At 48.8% G+C, this 19345-nt stretch overlaps 2 protein-coding genes across 2 annotated transcripts; one reads left to right on the forward strand and one right to left on the reverse strand.

Moving 5' to 3' along the window:
* LOC102175643 (olfactory receptor 10AC1-like) lies at positions 6177 to 7154 on the forward strand. The gene has a single exon (XM_018040007.1). The coding sequence runs from the start codon at positions 6177 to 6179 to the stop codon at positions 7152 to 7154; it is 978 nt and encodes a 325-aa protein (XP_017895496.1).
* LOC102175920 (zinc finger protein 300-like) lies at positions 12501 to 18844 on the reverse strand. Its single transcript, XM_018040009.1, has 4 exons — positions 18836 to 18844; positions 15569 to 15695; positions 13117 to 13696; positions 12501 to 13014 (listed from the first exon to the last, which is right to left on the reverse strand). The coding sequence occupies exons 1-4, from the start codon at positions 18842 to 18844 to the stop codon at positions 12501 to 12503; spliced, it is 1230 nt and encodes a 409-aa protein (XP_017895498.1).

Below are 19345 nucleotides of genomic sequence, written 5' to 3' on the forward strand. Positions count from 1 at the left end.
TGGCGGGGACCGAGTGCCAAGCTCGTGCTAGAATTCACCACCTGAAATCCATGCTTGCAGTGGAGAGAAAACCCTGATGGGGGTGGTGAGGGGGTGAGTCTGAGGTCCAGAAAGCTGGGCTGTAGGAGGTTCTCTGTCTCGCCCTGGCTCTGGCTCTGGCTCTGTCTCCCTCTGTGTCTGTCTCTGCATCTCTCTTTCTCTCCCCTCTCTCTGTCTCTTCCCATTTTTCCCTCTTTGTTTCTGTTTCTCCATCCCTCCCTCTCTTTTTCTCTCTGCTCCATCTCTTCTTACTGTTCCTCCCTTCCTCTGTCTCTGTGTGTCTCCTCCCATCACTCCTCCTTTCTCTCTCCTGTCTGCCTCTCTCTGACTCTCCCCCTCTCTTTCTCTCTGCTCCTTCTCTCTCTATGAGCCCAGAGCCTGGTGAACACCCTGAGCTGGGGACATGGCCGAGCGACACTTTTTCACTGCTCACCCATCTGCAGCCCCTCGGCAGGTGCAGCCCTGCCCATTTCTGGTCTTAGCCTCTGGGTCTGCTGTTTTCTTCCTCCTTCCGTGCCTTTCTATTTCCCCTCATTTCGGGGGATGGGGGACAGGTGAGAGCCCCAGAGAAGAGTGGATGCCCCCACTGAACAGCACAGACTGCAATCAGCCAGCCCCGGGGGACAGATCCTGATTCCAGAGGACACTGTGTGACCCCTTCAGCAGCTCAGTGTCTGTGAGTCTTGGCCTCCTCCCTTGTATATAAGCAGTAATGATGATAATTATGGCTCCATGGTGGTCTCATGAATATTAAACGGTGCACGCTGAGCACTGAGGATACAGCCTGCCCCTCACTCAACAAATAGCAGTAACAGAGCCCCCGCAGTGGTGACTTCGATGCCGTCCCTCAAGCCCATCTGTGTTTGCAGGGAATGATGTAGCGGGGAGGGGGCAATACCAGTGAAGAGTCAGGCAGGGTCAGGGTCTCTGGACAACTTCCCAGGAGACAGTGGAGGAAGAGCTGGGGCCAGGGGTTGGGGAAGAGAGGCCCGGGCCCCAGCTTGGCGGCATTTCCCGTCTCAGAATCAGAGCAGACGGCAGAGGCAGTGCTGACCGACCCACAGCACATGGTGCCGCCCACCTCTCCAGGTAACTCCCCATCCAGAGCGCTTCAGCAGGGCCCCATGTGCCAGATACGCAGGCAGCAGGAAGCAAATGACAGGATGAAGCTTGTCTTGATGTTCTGGTATTTTTTCCAATGCCACCTGCTATAGCAGGGACTGCTGTGCCAGACACTTGCCATCCATCATGAAAACCATTCTCTGGGGTTGGGGAAGGCCATTGGGGCTCCCAAAGGTTCAAAACTCTCTCTGGGCTCTCTCCACCAGCGAAAACGAGAAGCCTGGTGTATGTCCTCACACCATCCTGGCTTCCAGAGGACAAAGGAGCTAGACCCTGATACCTGAGGGTGCTTTCAGACCGCAGAGAGAAGGCGCGACTTGGGCAGCATCACAGAGAGGGCTGGGAAGCAGACCTCCTCCCTCTCCCCCGCCACAGCCCTGTTGTCTGAGCACCGCCCCCCAAAATTGAATGATGAGGGAGAACATGTCCAAAAAGGCAGGGCACTCAAGTGTGCAAATGGCCACACAGACACATGGGTGTAGCTAAGTAAAGCTATATTGATGAGTGCACTGGCCTTAGTACTCTAAGATCCAGAAATGGACATCTGCTTTGTTTCCTTTACTGATCTGAAATTAGACTGACCTCTTACAATTTCTCTATGGATTCCTAAAACATCAAAATATCTTTTAAAAAATGGCTCTGCTTGGGAGTAAAAGCATAGCACAAACTCATCTTTTGATAGAACCATATAGTATCATGAACAGGAAGGAACTTTCAAGACCATCTGGTCCAACTCTGTTATGTTATGGGTGAGGAAACAGACAGGGACACGTTGTGACCAGCTTAGTGGATGGTTACAGATTTCATGGTTCACAGCGTGCTGGCTGTTGGTCTGGATTCTATAAAGTGACCTCAGGCAGGAGAAGAGGAAACACTGGTTAGATATGAAGAGAAAGCTCAGGGATGCTGGAGTGTCCACATCAGAATCAGCCTGACCGGGTGGTTTGATATGTGTCAACGGATGTCTGCTGTGCTCTTAACATACGTAACTGCCTTGGAGCAGTGATTGGACCCAGCCAGGTAGGGCTCCTTGGGAAAGGTGAACTTGAATTAGCCTTCAAAGAGGTGACATTTTAAAAACTGGGAGTGTATGGAGAGAGAAGAGAGGAGGAAGAACGTGTCACTTGTTGAGATGGCAGGACAGTTGAGTTCAGTTCAGTCATTCAGTTGTGTCCGACTTTTTGCAGCCCCATGGACTGCAGCACGCCAGGCTTCCCTGTCCAGCACCAACTCCCAGAGCTTACTCAAACCCATGTGCATCAAGTCAGTGATCCCATCCAACCATCTCATCCTCTGTCGTCCCTTCTCCTCCTGCTCTCAATCTTTCCCAGCATCAGGGTCTTTTCAAATGAGTCAGTTCTTTGCATCAGGTGGCCAAAGTATTGGATCAGCATCTGTCCTTCCAATGAGAATTCAGGACTGATTTCCTTCAGGGTGGATTGGTTGGATCTCCTTGCAGTCCAAGGGACTCTCAAAGAGTCTTCTCCAACGCCACAGTTCAAAAGCATCAATTCTTCAGTGCTCAGCTTCCTTTATAGTCTAACTCTCATATCCATACTTGACTGCTGGAAAAACCATAGCTTGGACTAGATGGACCTTTGCTTTTTAATATGCTGTCTAGGTTGGTCATAGCTTTTCTTCCAAGGAGCAAGCGTCTTTTAATTTCATGGCTGCAGTCACCATCTGCAGTGATTTTGGAGCCCCCCAAAATAAAATGTCTCACCATCCTCATTGTTTCCTCAAGAGTTTTGCCCAGAGGACGCACTGGTCATAGCAAACACCCTCTTTCAACAACGCAAGAGGAGACTGTGCGCATGGACAGCACCAGATGGTCAACACCTAAATCAGACTGATTATATTCTTCACAGCCGAAGATGGAGAAGCTCTATACAGTCAGCAAAAACAAGACCAGGAGCTGACTGTGGCTCAGATCATAAACTCCTTCTTGCCAGATTCAGACTGAAATTGAAGGAAGCAGGGAAAACCACTAGACCATTCATGTATGACCTAAATTAGATCCCTTATGATTATACAGTGAAAGTGACAAACAGGTTCAAGGGATTAGATCTTATAGACAGAGTGCCCAGAAATTCATGACATTGTACAGGAGGCAGGGATCAAGACCATCCCCAAGAAAAAGAAATACAAAAAAGGCAAAATGAGGAGGACTTACGAATAGCTGAGAAAAGAAGAGAAGTGAAAGGCAAAGGAGAAAAGGAAAGATATACCCATTTGAATGCAGAATTCCAAAGAATAGCAAGGAGAGATGAGAAAGCCTTTCTCAGTGATCAATGCAAAGAAATAGAGGAAAACAAGAGTGGGAAGACTAGAGACCTCTTCAAGAAAATTAGAGATACCAAGGGAACATTTCATGCAAAGATGGGCACAATAAAGAACAGAAATGGTATGGACCTAACAGAAGCAGAAGATATAAGAAGAGGTGGCAAGAATACACAGAACTATACAAAAAAAGATCTGCATGACCCAGATAACCACAATGGTGTGATCACTCACCTAGAGCCAGACATACTGGAAGGTGAAGTCAAGTGGGCCTTAGGAAGCATCACTATGAACAAAGCTAGTGGAGGTGACGGAATTCCAGCTGAGCTATTTCAGATGGCAGAACAACTGACCCTTTAAAAAAAAAATCGGGTTATAGTTGCTTTAACATGTTGTGTTAGTTTCTGGTGTATAGTGAAATGAACCAGTTATACATACACATATATGCATACGTTTTTGGATTTCCTTCTCACTTAGGTCACCACAGAGCACTGAGTAGAGTTCCCTGTGCTGTACAAGAGGTTCTCATTAGTCTGTTGTTTTATACGTATTAGTGCATATATGTCAATCCGGATCCCTCAAGTCAGCCCACCTCCCTTACCCTCTTAGCATCCATACCTTTGTTCTCTACATCTGTGTTTCTGTTTCTTGCAAACAGGTTCATCTGTACCATTTTTCTAGATCCCACATATATGCATTTTTGTTTGTTTTATGCATTAATGTTTGTTTTTCTGACTTGATCTTTGGTACCGGCGTGGGGAGATGAACAATTATTCTAGTAGGTTTTTTGGGGAGGGGGTGGGGGGCATTGCCCTGATGAAGAGATGACTCATTGGGAAAGACCCTGATGCTGGGAAAGATTGAAGGCAAAAGGAGAAGAGGGTGGCAGAGGATAAGAGGGTCAGATAGCATCACCAACTCCTCAGTGGACTGAATTCATCAATGGATGTGAAACTGAACAAACTCCAGGAGACAGTGTAGGACAGGGAATCCTGGCGTGCTGTAGTCCGCAGAGTCACAAAGAGCTGGACATGACTTAGCAACTGAACAACAATAACAACATTGACCTTGAAGACGATTGACTGCATGGACCCCACCTGAGATTAACCGCAATGTGGATTTCAAATGGTCAGGGGTATTTGCAGAGAGGAGGCCGCAGAAGTTGGGGCCAGAGGGTGTTGTGAAAAAGGGTGGAGCCTCTGACTCTCTTTGTGGTTCCAGGGCCAGAAACCCAGGTTAGGGACTTGATAGGGACACGGAGGCAAACGCGTGGGAGAAATGAGGCTTCAGTAACTAACTCCTTCACTTACAATCATTTGGCCCAGCAACAAGGACAACTCGAATCTTTGGTTCCAGGAGGCTGAATTGAGTGGTGTTGCCATAACAACCATGGAATGAGAGGATGACACCAAGCCTGCCTGGGGGCAAGGAGTCTTCACCCATGCGCACGTGACTTGTGAGTTCCTCTTTGAAGGAAGAATGGAACCTCCCATCTTTTTTAGGAAGATGATGCTGGGACTCCAGGGCATCCTGAATGAGCAAGACGTGAAGCTGGATGGCACACTGTGCTGAGGACTTTGTGGACTTAAACCTTAAGGTAAGAAGGGAGAGTTGATATCCATCCTTTTGAAGGGTCATTCCCATTGGTGGTACAAAAAAGTGATTAGAAAGACGCAGCCGGGAGCAGGAGGGCCAGGCAGGCTCTGTTGGGATCATTCAGGGAAGAGAAAAGGGGAGTCTGGGGAGAAAAGATTCTGGAGGCTGTCAGTAGTGCTCAGCGGGGCACGATGCCCTGTTGTACTTGACGGAGCAGGAGAGGGACTTCACTGGCCATGCCTTCCTGGTTTCCAGTTTCAGTGCTGGACCAGCTCCATCCGCAGAAGGAGAGGGAGCTTGGGTCTGAAGTGATGCAGTGAGTTAAGGACTGGTTGGGTTGGAAGTGCTGGTGGAATGCCTAGGGCCTGCCGCTAAGAGAAGGGAGTGGGTCGTGAGAGAGATCGGGGACTCACTTAAGTCAGAGAACAGGATGCTGTCGATCAGGAAGGCTCATCACAGTGCAGAGGGGCCATCTTCCCTGCCTGATTTTTTTTTCCCTATAATTGCATCAGAGGGAAACAACAGGCCCGGGACTACCAGGGGTTTGTCCCGAGTCTTGCCAAGAGAAAGAAATGGAAAATAAAGACAACAGAACACAGAGGCTGTGGCAGGCCAGAGAGGAGGACACAAGTCTTATCAGCAGGGATCTAGGAGCTGTGACCTTGTGTAAGGGAGGAAGGCAGGGCCTCTGAGAACTGGAGACGTTAATGCTGCTCAGGGTCAGCCGGTGGAAATGGAGGCTGCTTCAGTCTTCAGTCCAGGGTTCAGCCCCACCATATGGGTTGTCATTACCATAGGTTGGAACCCGGGAGGCTGGCCCCGGGGTACAGGTGGTGTGGGGTTTAGAAGGCTGGATAGAACCAGAGGGCAGTGGGCAGGTGTGAAGGAGAACCCTGGGTGCCTAGAAATGCAGTGGGGCGCAGGAGGCCAGAAGGGAGGGTGGACCGTGGCTCCGAATGTCTTGACTTCCTGGAGGACCTTGGGCTGCAGGAAATGAGGTGGGAAACAGTGGGTTGGGGAGAAAGCGCTGCATCCCTAGGGTGGGTGCAGGAAGGGGAAGCAATGGACGGGCCAGGGAAGGCAGGGGGGCAAGCCAAGGAGAAGAGAAGGCCCCACTGCTCCTTGCCCAGGTCCCAACGATGAGCCGCTGGCCCGTGTCCAACTGGAGTGCCCCATGGGAGTTCGTGATCCTGGGCTTCTCGGGGTGGCCCCCAGAGCTCCGGGCGCTGCTCTTTGCCCTCCTCCTGCCGCTCTATCTGGCCACGCTGACGGGGAACCTGCTGATCGTGGGCCTGGCCGTGGTGGACGCTGCCCTGCACACCCCCATGTACTTCTTCCTGGGGGCCCTGTCTGCCGTGGAGGTGGCCTATACACTGGTGCTGACCCCGCCCATGCTGGCCGGCTTCCTCCTGCCGCCCGGGGGCCAGGCGGTGGGCCCCTCCACCTGCGCCACCCAGATGGGCCTCTTTGTGGCACTGGGGGGCTCCGAGTGCCTGTTGCTGGCAGCCATGGCCCTGGACCGCTACCTAGCCATCTGCCACCCCCTCTACTACCCCCAGCTCATGACTGCGGGGCTCTGCTGGTGCCTCCTGGCCTGCTGTGGCCTGGGGGGCTCTCTGCTGGCCTTAGGCCTCACCACAGCCATATTCCAGCTGCCCTTCTGCCACGGGGGCCTGGTCAACCACGTCTTCTGTGACCTCCTGGCGGTCTTGGTGCTGGCCTGCGGCGACCGGGACCTGCAGGAGCGCACCCTGCTGGCGGCCTGCCTGCTGCTGCTGGTGCTGCCGCTGGCCCTCATCCTGCTCTCCTACACCCGGGTGCTGGTGGTCATCCTTGGGGTTGGTGGGGCCGTGGGCCGCCGCAAGGCCTTCAGCACCGTGGCGTCCCACCTGACGGTGGCCGTGCTGCACTACGGCTGTGCCACGGCCATGTACGCCCGGCCCCTGCGCAGCCGCTCCCTGGAGGAGGACAAGCTAGTCTCGCTCATCTACATCAACCTCACCCCCCTGCTCTACCCGGCCATCTACACACTGCGGAACCGTGACGTGCAGGGAGCGCTGTGGCGGGCCGTGGGCCCCAGGACACCAGGTGCTGCCCATCAGGCTGATGTCACCTAACGCTGATGCCAGGTGGGGGTCTCTCTTCTGAAATCCCCTCTCCTGGATGGAAACCTCATATTCCAGAACCATCTATGATTCCCCAAGGCCTACTAGACACAATCTGGAGGCAGCAGACAAGGACCCCAAAATCAGGCTCCAGCCTAGTTCTTCTGCTTCTGTGGACAGTTTGGGTAGATCTCTCTGAGGAGGGTACCGACCTGTGCACTGTAGGGCCCTCAGTGGCATCCTTTGTCTCTACCCACATGGCACACAGCACTCCCCTACCCAAGTTGTGATGATCCAAAATGTCATCACACATTGGCAAACATGCCTTGGGAACAAAGTCACCCCTGGTTGAGAACTACTGCTCTGAGTCATGGCCACACAGTATCTTTTGACAAGGAGTGAGTACTCACGTAGAGGACGTCTATGGCAGCACTGTTTATAACAGACGAAAACTGGAAATGATCCAGATGTTCATGAACACAGAATAGATACAAACAGCTTGTGGCAGGACTACCCTGGTGGTTCAGTGGTTAAGACTTTGCCTTCCAATGCAGGGGGTGCAGTTTCGATCCCTGGTTGGGGAGCTAAGACCCCACGTGCCTTGCAGCCAAAAAACCAAAACATTAATCAGAAGCAATATTATAAAAAAAATTTAATAATCTACATCAAAAAAATGTTTTTAAAAAACCCAGCTTGTGGCATGTTCATGCAGTGGAATACGAACAACAAAAAAGAAGTACTGCTATTGGCAAAAAATGAGAACAACACAGATGTAATAGTGTAAGGAGCAAGACACAAAGAACACATACTGGATGCTCCCGTTTAAGTAAAGGCCAATGACAAACTCGTGCGGCTTTTGATGTCATCATGGTGGTTAACTGGGGAAGGGTTTGGGTTGGCAGAGGGCACAGGGAGATTGCCTGGATGCTGGCAACGTTCTATGTGTCGACTGGGGTGGTAATTCTATGGGTATATGTATGTGCAAAACTTCCAGATGCGTCCTCAAGATCTGTGGAGTTTGTTTTACGTGAGATGAACTGCGACTGGTTCAAGCCATTCACCAAAATAACTTCAAATTATCACACTTGTACTCATACAGCTTTGTGCTGTTTTTTTCCATCTATGAAAATCCCTTGTATAATTCAACAGTAAATCCCAACACCATACCTGCTGTAGACTGAATGTGTCCCCCCTACCCTGCAATTCACATGTTGAAAACTGCTCCCCATTATTAGTCTGTTATTAGGGGTGGGGGTCTCTAGAGTTGATGAGGTCGTGAGGGCGGAGACTTCATGAATCAGATTAGTGCCTTTATGAAAGAGACCCAGGGACTTCCCTGGTGATCCAGTGGCTAAGGATCCACACTTCCCATACAGGGAACAATAATCTACATCAAGATTTGATCCCTGGTCAGGGAACTAGATCCCACATGTTGCAATGAAGACCCAATGCAGCCAAATAAGTAAATAAAAATAATTTTAAAGTAAAGTGTTTTTTTTTTTAAAAGGAGAGAGATACCCCCGAAGAGCTCTGTATTTGTCTCTCTCTGGCTTACTTCACTTAGTATGATCATCTCTAGATTACAGAAAACAAACAATATTACCAAAGGGAAAAGCAGAGGGCGGGGGGATAAATTAGGAGTTTGGGATTAACAGATACCCACCTACTATACATAAGATAGATAACCAACAAGGAGCTACTGTGTAGCAGAGGAACTCAACACAATATTCTGTAATGACCTATAAGGGAAAAGAATCTGAAAAATAGACCTATAACTGAACCACGTTGTTATACACCTGAAACACAACATCGTAAAACAATTTTACTTCAATTTTAAAAAGAGAGGAGGACAGGAGGAAGAGACTGAAAAAGAAAGAAAGAAAGAAATGATCTTATGGAAGGGGTCCCTGGCCATCTGTCTGGCAGCTCCATTCTTACCTCCTGCTTCTCTGAGGCCAGTGCTCAGGAACCCGAGGCACACAGGAAGCCCCCTCCCACAATTCTTCCCCAAATCCTACAGCTGTGAGGAAGTCCTCACTCCAGAGATGCTGAGGGACGGCCATTCTAACAGCCTGGTGTCTGCAGCTAATTGCTTTCAGTGCATCTCCTGGGACCGGGTTAGTCCCAAGGACCATCAGTGGGCCTGTTAACCCAGGCTGCACGAGATGAGAGTGTTGGCCACCGCCGAGGAAGCCTTGGTCCTTGACTGGCCGTCAAGGGCCTTGGAGCTGTCTAGATGCTGAGCACAGGTGGCTGCAGCTGCTTTGGAGCCAAGATGAACCCAGCCTGCGTTTGCTAATGGTGGTCCTCCATCCCTGGGTTCTTTTTTCTTTTTTAAAAAATATCTATTTCTTTGACTTCACCAGGTCTTAGTTGCAGCATATGGCATTTAGTTCCCTGACCAGGGATTGGACCCAGGCCCCCTGAATTGGGAGTTCGGAGTCTTAGCCACTGGACCACCAGGAGGTCCCCTGATTTCTTTAAGAAGGTTATGTATCATGGGTCTTTGGCTGAATTCCATGGTGTGGAGTAGCAGCACCTCTTCTCTCCCTCCTGCTGTACACAGTCTTTCAGAATATTTTGAATCTTGAGACACATCAGGTTTCAATTTTAAGTTTATTTATTTATTGAGAGAGAACTGACACATAACATCACATTGGTTTCAGGCATACAATGATTCGAGATTTGTATACATTGAGAAAGTATCACCACAATAGCTCTAGTTAACATCACTTCATGTCGCTGCCAAATTTTATTTGCTAATAATGAGAACGTTCAAGGTTTACTCTCTTAGCAGCTTTCAAAGATGTAATCTAGTTCCAGATTTTGGCTTCTAATTCTCTATTGCCTGCCACTCCCACTCCCCACCCATGATTTGGCCTTAGAGGAGTTACCAAAGGGCTTCCCAGGTGGCACTAGTGGTAAAGAATCCACCTGCCAATGCAGGAGACACAAGAGACTCAGGTTCAATCCCTGGGAAGATCCCCTGGAGGAAGGCATGGCAACCCATTCCAGTATTCTTGCCTGGAGAACCCCATGGACAGAGGAGCCTGGCGGGCTACAGTCCCAAAGAGTCACACCTGAGCAACTGAGTGACACACTGCCATAAGGGTCTGCAGTGGGCTCCCTGGCAACCAGACTCCTAGGCGGCCGCTCCCCCCCAGGGTGGTCCCATCAGCCCCAGCAGGGTTAGGGTCACCTCCACCAGGGCAGAGGCAGCAGGGTCCGCAGAGCTGGGACCTCGGAGCCTGGAACCCATGCTTTGGTGAGTTGGTGGTTCTAGGCACTGAGCACTCCAGCCCTCACCTGTCCTGACAGGACCTTTCGGAAAACCGAGGCCAGCTCTGGATTAGTCAACAGCTGGGTCTGCACCTGAATTGGGGAAACACACTCCAAGATCTAACATTCGCTGGGGGAGTTCATCCTCTGTGGGGCAGTAACAGGCAGGACACACACATACAGCCCCTCAAAGCAGCCCCCAAGAGCAGTGTTCCAGGGGGGTTCCGGGGTGCCTGCACTTGGGGGTTGGGAGGTGGTAGCACAGGGGGGCCCTCAGATGGAACATCCCAGCTGGGGGAGCCCTGGAGCTCTCACAGCTGAAAGGCATTTCGCCAGTACCCAATTGCAAGACTGTTCCCATTGTCAGTTGTTACCATCTTGTTCCCAGGTGTCAAGACTGTTAAATTAACACTTGTTAAGAGGCTTCCCTGGTGGCTCAGATGGTAAAGCATCTGCTTGCAATGCAGGAGACCCAGGTTCGATCCCTGGGTCAGAAAGATCCCCTGGAGAAGGAAATGGCTACCCAATCCAGCATTCTTGCCTGGAAAATCCTATGGTCAGAGTAGCCTGATAGGTTACAGTCCATGGGGTCGCAAAGAGTTGGACATGACTAAGAGACTTCGCTAAATGGAGCACAGGGTGCAGGACGATGAATGGGTTGAACAACAGACCACAGAGAAATTGAAACAGACTCGTTTAACACTCACAGGGCCTGGACTGAGTCCATAGCATGCCTGGAGGGGAGGTCAAGATGGAGTGCAGACAGACTGGACTTGGCACACATGCCTTTATTAGGATCCACAGGAGGCATGCTCTGGGGTTGCTGGGTTAGGATCATATCAGTTAATTCAAACCCACAGAGGAGGGTTCTGAGGAGCTCACAGGGTTCCGGCTAAGAGGTGTAAGACACACAGACACTGGGAGGCAGGCTGCTGATCATAAGAGCTGGGAGGAAGTCACACCAGGGACTTATATCTGCTTGCGGCCGATCGCTGCCATTGGGCATGTCCTCGTTCGAGGGGCTATTATCAGCTTAGGGTCCCCGCAGCCTCGACCAAATATGATGGATGACAAGGCAGCAATACCAGAGAGCAACGTAGCTAAACTCTCGACAGATATACATGGAGTACATCTAGTACATTCTAGTATATTAGAATATTTCTAATTACTCAGCTAGGCATATATTGCATGTATATACATATGCATATTTACACATATATACTGCACGCATATATGCATGCTAATGCATGTCTTTTGTTAAATCTGAGCCAATACATCTTTGAAGTCTCACTTTTCTTTTAGTGGAACGTTTTTCACTTATGATGGTCCACTATACTGCCAGAAAAGGGAGCCCCACCCTTACACATTTAACATGACTTGTGAACTAGATGATAGGGATGAGGGTACCTCATGAAGTTGCTGGCTTCCTGATCCAAGGGGTGCTCTGTAATATCTGCCAGCAAACAAAAAACCAAACGGTATGTGGTACTGTGTATGGACTTCTGGTTGAGTAGTAAATTTGGAACGTTCCAGTTATAACATATATCAAAGACAAAAGGGTGTAATTAGTGTGGAAACTCTTGATTGATGTCATCTGCCATATTATGGTATCTACAAGTTCACAATTGTGTTCAAATATAAATGCAATTCAAAAATAAGTAAAATAAAATTATGTTTATGGAACATCTCCAGGAACATAGCCCCAGTATACCCCTGGGATTGTCCTGTGCCTCATTCAGCCTTCTTCAATATGCAGTCTTAACCGTTAAACTTGTTCGTTGACTTCAGAGTTCAACAGCCACAGTTACTATGAGACACAGATACACTTCATAGTTAAGTTTATCCTATAAAAAATAAATCCCTCTAGAGAGTCACTACCCTTCTTAGTTTTAAGAGAATAAGCTTTTCGTGACTTCCCTGTTGGGTCCAGTGGTTAAGATTCTGCACTTCCAATGCAGGACACACGATGTTGATCCCTGGTCAGGCAACTAAGATCATACATGCCACGGTGGTGTGGCAAAAAGATTAAAAAATTAAAAAAAGAATAAGCTTTTCCTGACTCTCTAAATTATTAGGGTTTCACTTTGGTATGACGCTCTGCCCACAGTTGGCCCTGGACTTCCCGGCAAAGGGGTTTTCCACGTTCACAAAGTCCACAGGGTTTTCAATCCTCAGTGTGCTGGGAATTCGTGATGAAAGCCTTGTCTCACCCTGTCGGTACAGCTTCTCCCGGGTGTGAATCCTGTGGCGTCGGAGGAGGTTCGCCTCCTGGGTGAAGGTCTCCCCGCCAGCGGAGCACTCGTAGGGCCTCCTGCCCATGTGGGTCCTCTCGTGCATGAGGAGGCAAGAGTTCTGCGAGAAGGCCTTGTCGCACTGGCAGGGTTTCTCTCCCGTGTGCGTCCTCTGATGGAGGATGAGGTGCGACTTCTGGAAGAAGGCGTTGCCGCACCGGCCGCACGCGTAGGGCCTCTCCCCGGTGTGAGCTCTCTGATGGAGGACCAGGCAGGACTTCCGGGAGAAGTACTTTCCACACTCTGGGCAACCGCAGGGCTTCTCTCCCATGTGACATCTGTGGTATTCGATGAGGCGCGACCTGTGGGAGAAGATTCCTCACAGCCGGAACACTTGTAAGGCTTTTCTGCAGTCAGAACGGCCTGAGGGATGCACAGGTTCGGATCCCCCATGAGCTTTCTACGGCATTTCCTGGTTCGGCGGCGCTTCCGGTCCGCCTGATTTCCCGGATGTTTGCCGGGGCGGCCCGCCTCCCCCCTGGTCCTTCCGCCCTGAGGGTGCGTCTTCCCTGTGGGCTTTCTGACGGGTAATGAGTCTTGACTTGTGGGAGAGGCCCTTCCCGCCTGTGGTGCGTTTGCGGGGTTCCTCTTTACTGTGGGCTCCTTGGTCGGCATTAAGGGCTTGGGCACGGCTCACAGCTTCTCGGCACCGGTTACACTGGCGTGGGCGCGCCCCGGCACGGGGAGAGTCCAGCTTCGAGTAGAGAAACAGGTTCCCCTGTGCATCGTATTCGAACCTCCTCCTCGCGAGGTACGCGCTGGAAGTGACAGTGACGTCTGCCTTGCCTGGCAAGGCGGTGCCACACGACTCACACCGAGGGCCCTGTTGTTCTGAAGGGACGACGTCTGTGTCCTGAGAGGTGTTTTTTCCAACCGTGTTAGGTGCGTGGTGCCCTTCTGGGGTCAGTTGTTTCTTGTCTGGGAGTTCTACTTGGTTCAGAGGTTCCTCTCCGTCTTCCCGTTGCCTATCAACTTGGGAAACTTCTAGGAAAAAAAAAAAAAAATAAGGTCACAGACGTGTATATCTTTCCAGGAGCACCATGAAAGTGTTAGTCGCTCAGTCGTGTCCAACTCTGCCACCCCGTGGACTACCGTAGTTCACCCGACTCCTCTGTCCAAGGGATTCTCCAGGCAAGAATACTGGAGTGGGTTGCCATTCACTTCTCCAGGGGATCTTCCCGACCCAGGGATCGAACCTGGGTCTCTTGCATTGCAAGCGGTTTCTTTACCAACTGAGCCTTCAGGAGCACATGGTAGGACTAAACTATTTCAGAAACGTTTGGGAAAAAATAAAAAGTAAAAAAAATTTTTAAAGCAGTGTTTGGAAGGAAGATTAACTTTGTGGTTTCAAACCTGAGTGCCCAGATTAAATTATGATAATCCTATTCCTACTACACATACTTCCTACTCACTTGGCTGATCTTTCCCATCAGAATTTTCTGGGTTGGGACCAGCCAGGGGCATTTTTAAAGCTTCCCCAGTGATTCTGGTGCACACCCCTGATTAAAAACAACCACCCTGAATGGATGCTTGATAAAGGATCCTTATCCTAGAAGGGAGAAAGGGTTAGTTGATATACATTATGTGTATCCTGCAGAAACAAGGGTGAATAAAACAAAGGCTCTGCTCCCCATGGGAATACACGGAGATGGAGGAAAAGCTTTAGTTATAACCTGTCAGACAAAATGGGGACATGTTATCAATACATGCATGGTCTTGAAAGATGAATTTAAAGTCATACAAAAGATAGCAAATATATTTTTTGAGGCATTTCACAGTGAAGCAGAGAAAACTATTTTAGAAAACTAAAATTAAAATGAGTGGTACCGGAATTCTCTGGCTGTCCAGTGGTGAAGACTCTGCTTCCACTGCAGGGGGCATGGGTTTGATCCCTGATCTGGGGACTAAGATCTTGCATGCTACACATCATGGCCAAAAAAAAAAAAAAGTGAGTGGCACAAAGTAAGTTATTTTAAAATAGGGCAAATCTACACATATCTGAGAGCTTGAGAAAGCCTGTGTCATAACCAGGGGGACAAGTGTAAGCCTAAAGATTCTAGAGAAAGACTGAGAAGGCAAGGTCTTAGAAGAGGGTGGCAGAGTAGAAAGAAAGGATAAATTTTAAAAGAATGTCTTTCTCTAAAATCCATGGGAGGGCAAGTGATCATGCAGTGACGTGATGGGTGCAGGTAGCAGACATCATTGGGGCATCTCAAGGTCTTCGGCCAGCTGTCCACAGTTGCTTGCAAAGATTCAAGGCTTTTAACACAGTTGCCTGAAATTAAAAAAAAATCAGAGATTCTGCTTTGTGACCTTCTGGGACCCCATGTCTTCTGTCCGCCTGCACACTGGTTCTCTCACCTGGAAAGCTACATCTCAGAATCTCTTCCTCCTCCATCCACGGCTCTTGCCCCTGCTCCAACCTGGAGATCACAGCTGGTTTGGTGACTTGACACCCTGTTCACAAGAAACAGTTACAAGATTTATCCTGAGGGACTTCCCGAGCGGTCCAGTGGTCAAGACTCCATGCTGCCAATGCAGGGAGATGGGTTTGATCCCTAGTTATGGAACTAAGATCCCACATGCCTTGTGGCATGGCCAAAAGATTATTTTTAAAAAGAGTTTTATGCTGAGCCATCTGGGACACCCAAGGAAGCAGAAGGCTCTCGGCCAAAGAATAGCTGTTTCACTTGGGAGGAAAATTCACCAATAATCCAGGTGAGATTAGAACTGGACTTAACAGTTGATGACGGAAACCCCAGGACAAACATTTTGAGTACTTAAGGGGTCTTATGTAACTGGAAAGGAAGGAGCTCAGACATAGCAGGGGAGGGGGGAACTGGAAGCCTTCCTCACCCACGGAGACCAGGTGGCTGTAGTTCTCCAGCATCACATCCCGGTACAGGGTCCTCTGTGTCGGGTCCAGCTCCTGCCACTCCTTACGGGTGAAGCCCACAGCCACGTCTCTGAATGACAAGGACCCCTGGAACAGGACATTCCTGATGAATCTGGAGTGCTCAGCACAAGGTATTACGCAGAGGTGTAGAGGAGACAGATCTTACCACCTTCAGAGGGCAGGTTTCCCCATGTTCAGTTACATACGAAGCTTAGCATGCCCCTAACTTTATACTGCATTTTGTGGGAGAGAAAAAAAATCATTAGAAAGTGTCTGCCTTCTGGATCTCTATTCATCCATCCATCCATCCATCCTTCCATTTAGAGAGCAAGCATCGGTGGGGGACCAGGTATTGTGGTGTTGTGCGTGATGCTCGCGGTTGAAAGCTGAATGCCACAGTGCTCCTGTTCAAGGGTGCTTGTTGCCTGGTGGTGTGAGATGAATGTAAGAGACTGCTATATGTTAACAATACACTGAAGGCTATGATGTAAGGACATTTAAGTACAGGACACGAAGACATCAGCCAGATTCAACATCCTGATGTTAAGTTAAGCCTCATTGGAGTTTGTAGATGAGCAGAATCATGAAAAATAAAGCATGTTCTGATGTTGGAAAGATATTCCTATCAAGAAGCATGGCCCAAGAAGTCATGGGGAAATTCAGTAGGAAGTAGGAATAAATTGGGAATGATAGTGTAGAGGTGTGTGTATAAGGGGGGTGTTTTGGGGGTTGGTGGGCGTAGGGATCAGATCATGGAACAAATGACATTTTTTTCCTGCAGGCAAGAGGGTCTCCATCACAGTACTTAAGAAGGGGAGCTACAAAAGATAATCTGATGTAGATGATTGCTGTATCATGAGGTGGGAATCACAGAGAGAATGAATAAAATTCAGGCACAGTTATAATCTTCAACATGAGATACAGGCAAAGTTAAGGTGGTAACAAGAGGAAAGCAGAGAACGGAATCCATGTATACAGGTATAGTTTTCATTCTTTTTTAATTTTTAAAATTTGTTGACTGCACTACGTGGTATGTGGGATCTTAGGTTCCTGACCAGGGATGGAACCTGTACCCCCTCCATTGGAAGCATAGTCTTAACCTCTGGACCACCAAGGAAGCTCCAGTTTTCATCTTTTTAAATACCACATCTTCAAAACTTGGTAGTATTTTCCACTTGAAGTATATCTTATTTATACACAGTTTTCAGTTTCACTTTGGTGAAATGTAGTCCTATCAAAACAAAGTTGTGTTTCCTGAAAAAATATTTTACTCTGAAGTTTTTAAATTGAAATATAATGTAAAAATTCAAATCCACAGTCACACTAACCACACTTTGAATGCTCGGTATCTACCTGTGGTTACTGGCTACCATGTTGCATGTCTGTGTGTGCAAGTACACTCAGTCATCTCTGGACCCCATGGACTGTAGCCCACCAGGCTCCCCTGTCTGTGGGATTTTTCAGGCAAGAATCATGAAGTGGGTTATCATTTCCTTCTCCAGCCATTATGGACAGTGCATGTCTAGAATGCATCAATACTTCTGGATTCCTCTGCTGGGGATTTGCTATTGGCAGATAAAACTAGTTTAATTATTAAGGGCCCAGTTCTAGGTCTGTCTGTCTTCTCTGCATTCAGATCCCAACTCCATGTCTTCTCTGCATTCAGATCCCAACTCCATCACCTAATGGATTTTAATATCTCTAGCCTCAGTTTGTTCAGCTGTAGAATGGAGGAAGGGATTAATGATACCATCTCACAGGTTTATTCATGCAATAATATACTAAAAACAGAGACCAGCACGTAAGTGCTCAGTGGATATATTTACAAGCTTTATTGTTGTTTTTATCACACATAACCCTAACAGGGAGATCCCTGAACTAGAAACCTGTGAATGCTTGTCTTCCTGGCATGGACCACTGCGATGTTTATCTACCAGGTCTCATCTTCCTCCCTCCCCCGCCCGCCACCCCCATTCCAAGCCCGTGGTGCTCCTGGGAGCTCCCCTTTGCAGACTCAGCCCCTCAGCCCTTGAACTAAGCTGAACCGATCCCAACCTTTCCCAAAGATCTTTCCAACTGAGGAAGGAGACTTGGTCCCGCTCTGTGGCAGAATTTGTAAACGTGAGCTGTGGAAGCCCTATTTATGGTCATGTGGATAAGTTGGTATGAGAAAAGGAGTCACGGGAACAAGGGAGACCCTTGGTCCCTGTCTTGGTCCCTGGGCAGAACGTTCCGAGTCCCAGTAGCACACCTGCTCTTCCCACAGCTTGGGGTGCTGCCTCAAGCCTGCCTTTGTCCTCAACTAGCTCTGGGTCTCAGGCTCTGTAACTTCCGGGACTCTGACCAGCGTACTTCAAGTTCATGCATCCTCGGAGCCTGGGGTAAAGAGGGAGGCCCTTTAGGACTGGAGGCATTTGACGGTGACCGGCAATAGAATACATGATGTTGTGATGTCTGAAGAAAGATATGGATGGCCACTGAGAAAGGACACAAGTGGGGTTAAGGGCTGTGGCTGAGGTCAAAGTCACGGAGAGAGGAGGCAGGACAGCTCAGACCATCTCCCCCACCCCTGCTGAACACTGAAGCTTGGAGCTGTTCAGGCTCTATCTGTGTCCAGAATTATCACAAACAGCAGTTCAAAGAATATACCACTCATCCGTTCTTTCCTCTGGATCATGGAGTGTTTTATCTAGGTCAGTGTGAACCCTAACAAGGCTGTTTATGTAGACCTGAGTATTCTGACTCTCCCTGCAACAACTGTAATCACAGAATTTCTATATTGATATAGTACATACTTGATACTGTGAGGGCGGGGGAACTCACAGGAGATCTGCTGTTGCGTTTATTTGAATGTTGTTCTTATTGAGGACCCTGCCTATTATATCTGATGTGTGAAGACCCATCACATAAATGTCTAAATATCCTGGAAAGCATTATGTTCCCTGAGAGGGTGATATGTTCGTCCCAGACAACACAAGTCATGTATTGGATGGAATCTTTTTAAAGTGACAGACATGTCAGATGCAAGTTTAGAGGGCAGCTAATAACTCCAACAGCCTGTGTAGGGTGCCTGCCCTGCCCTCCCCATGCCCTTGATCTGCCATTATCTCCCTGTTTCCACTGGTCCTGATTTCTGTAGGGATTGTGTTTTACTGAATGAATTCGTTTAAGCATCCCGAAATCCATGGGAAAATGAAAAGCACAGTGTAAAGAAGTGCCACACTCACCTGGCACATGGTCCTTCCTTGCTGGTCTGGGAAAGGCAGACACCTGTGGAGGCAGAGATTGGGGTGGGGGAGGAGAGGACGTGAGAGGCCAGCCTTGCCTCCAGCCTCAGAATCAACTGCTCTAACACCCCAGGCACAGGGTGGCAGGGGTTCCTCCCAAGAACCCCGTTTATCAGAGCAAAGCCCTCACCTTGGAATGTGATGGGGACCTGACCTTGAGGTTTGAATTTAAATTATTTTTCTGCTTAACAGAATATACATCTCTGCGTCTCAGTCATCACCATGCAGTTTACTACCCTCCCCCGCCATCACCCAGAAATTTAATTCATAGAAGTTTATCCTGCAGAAACAATCATGAGTTTGGGCAAAGATTTAGTGGCCAAGGTATTTTTTACAGTTTGGTAAAACTCCAAAAAAGCAGACATAACTAAATATCCAAGTATAGAGGACTAGTTAAATGAATATACCACAGCCAAAGGGAAATAAACATGATGTAGCTAATAAAAATAA

Source organism: Capra hircus, chromosome 25, assembly GCF_001704415.2.
Source record: "Capra hircus breed San Clemente chromosome 25, ASM170441v1, whole genome shotgun sequence".
Lineage (NCBI taxonomy): Eukaryota > Metazoa > Chordata > Mammalia > Artiodactyla > Bovidae > Capra > Capra hircus.

Coding starts and splice junctions, on each gene's coding strand:
- LOC102175920 (XM_018040009.1), bottom strand. Junction 13,697..15,568: donor CAGCCACCTGGTCTCCGTGG/GTGAGGAAGGCT, acceptor TTTTTTTCCTAG/AAGTTTCCCAAGTTGATAGG. Junction 13,015..13,116: donor CCGCCGAACCAGGAAATGCC/GTAGAAAGCTCA, acceptor CTTCTCCCACAG/GTCGCGCCTCATCGAATACC.
- LOC102175643 (XM_018040007.1), top strand. CDS start 6,177: ATGAGCCGCTGGCCCGTGTCCAACTGGAGTGCCCCATGGGAGTTCGTG.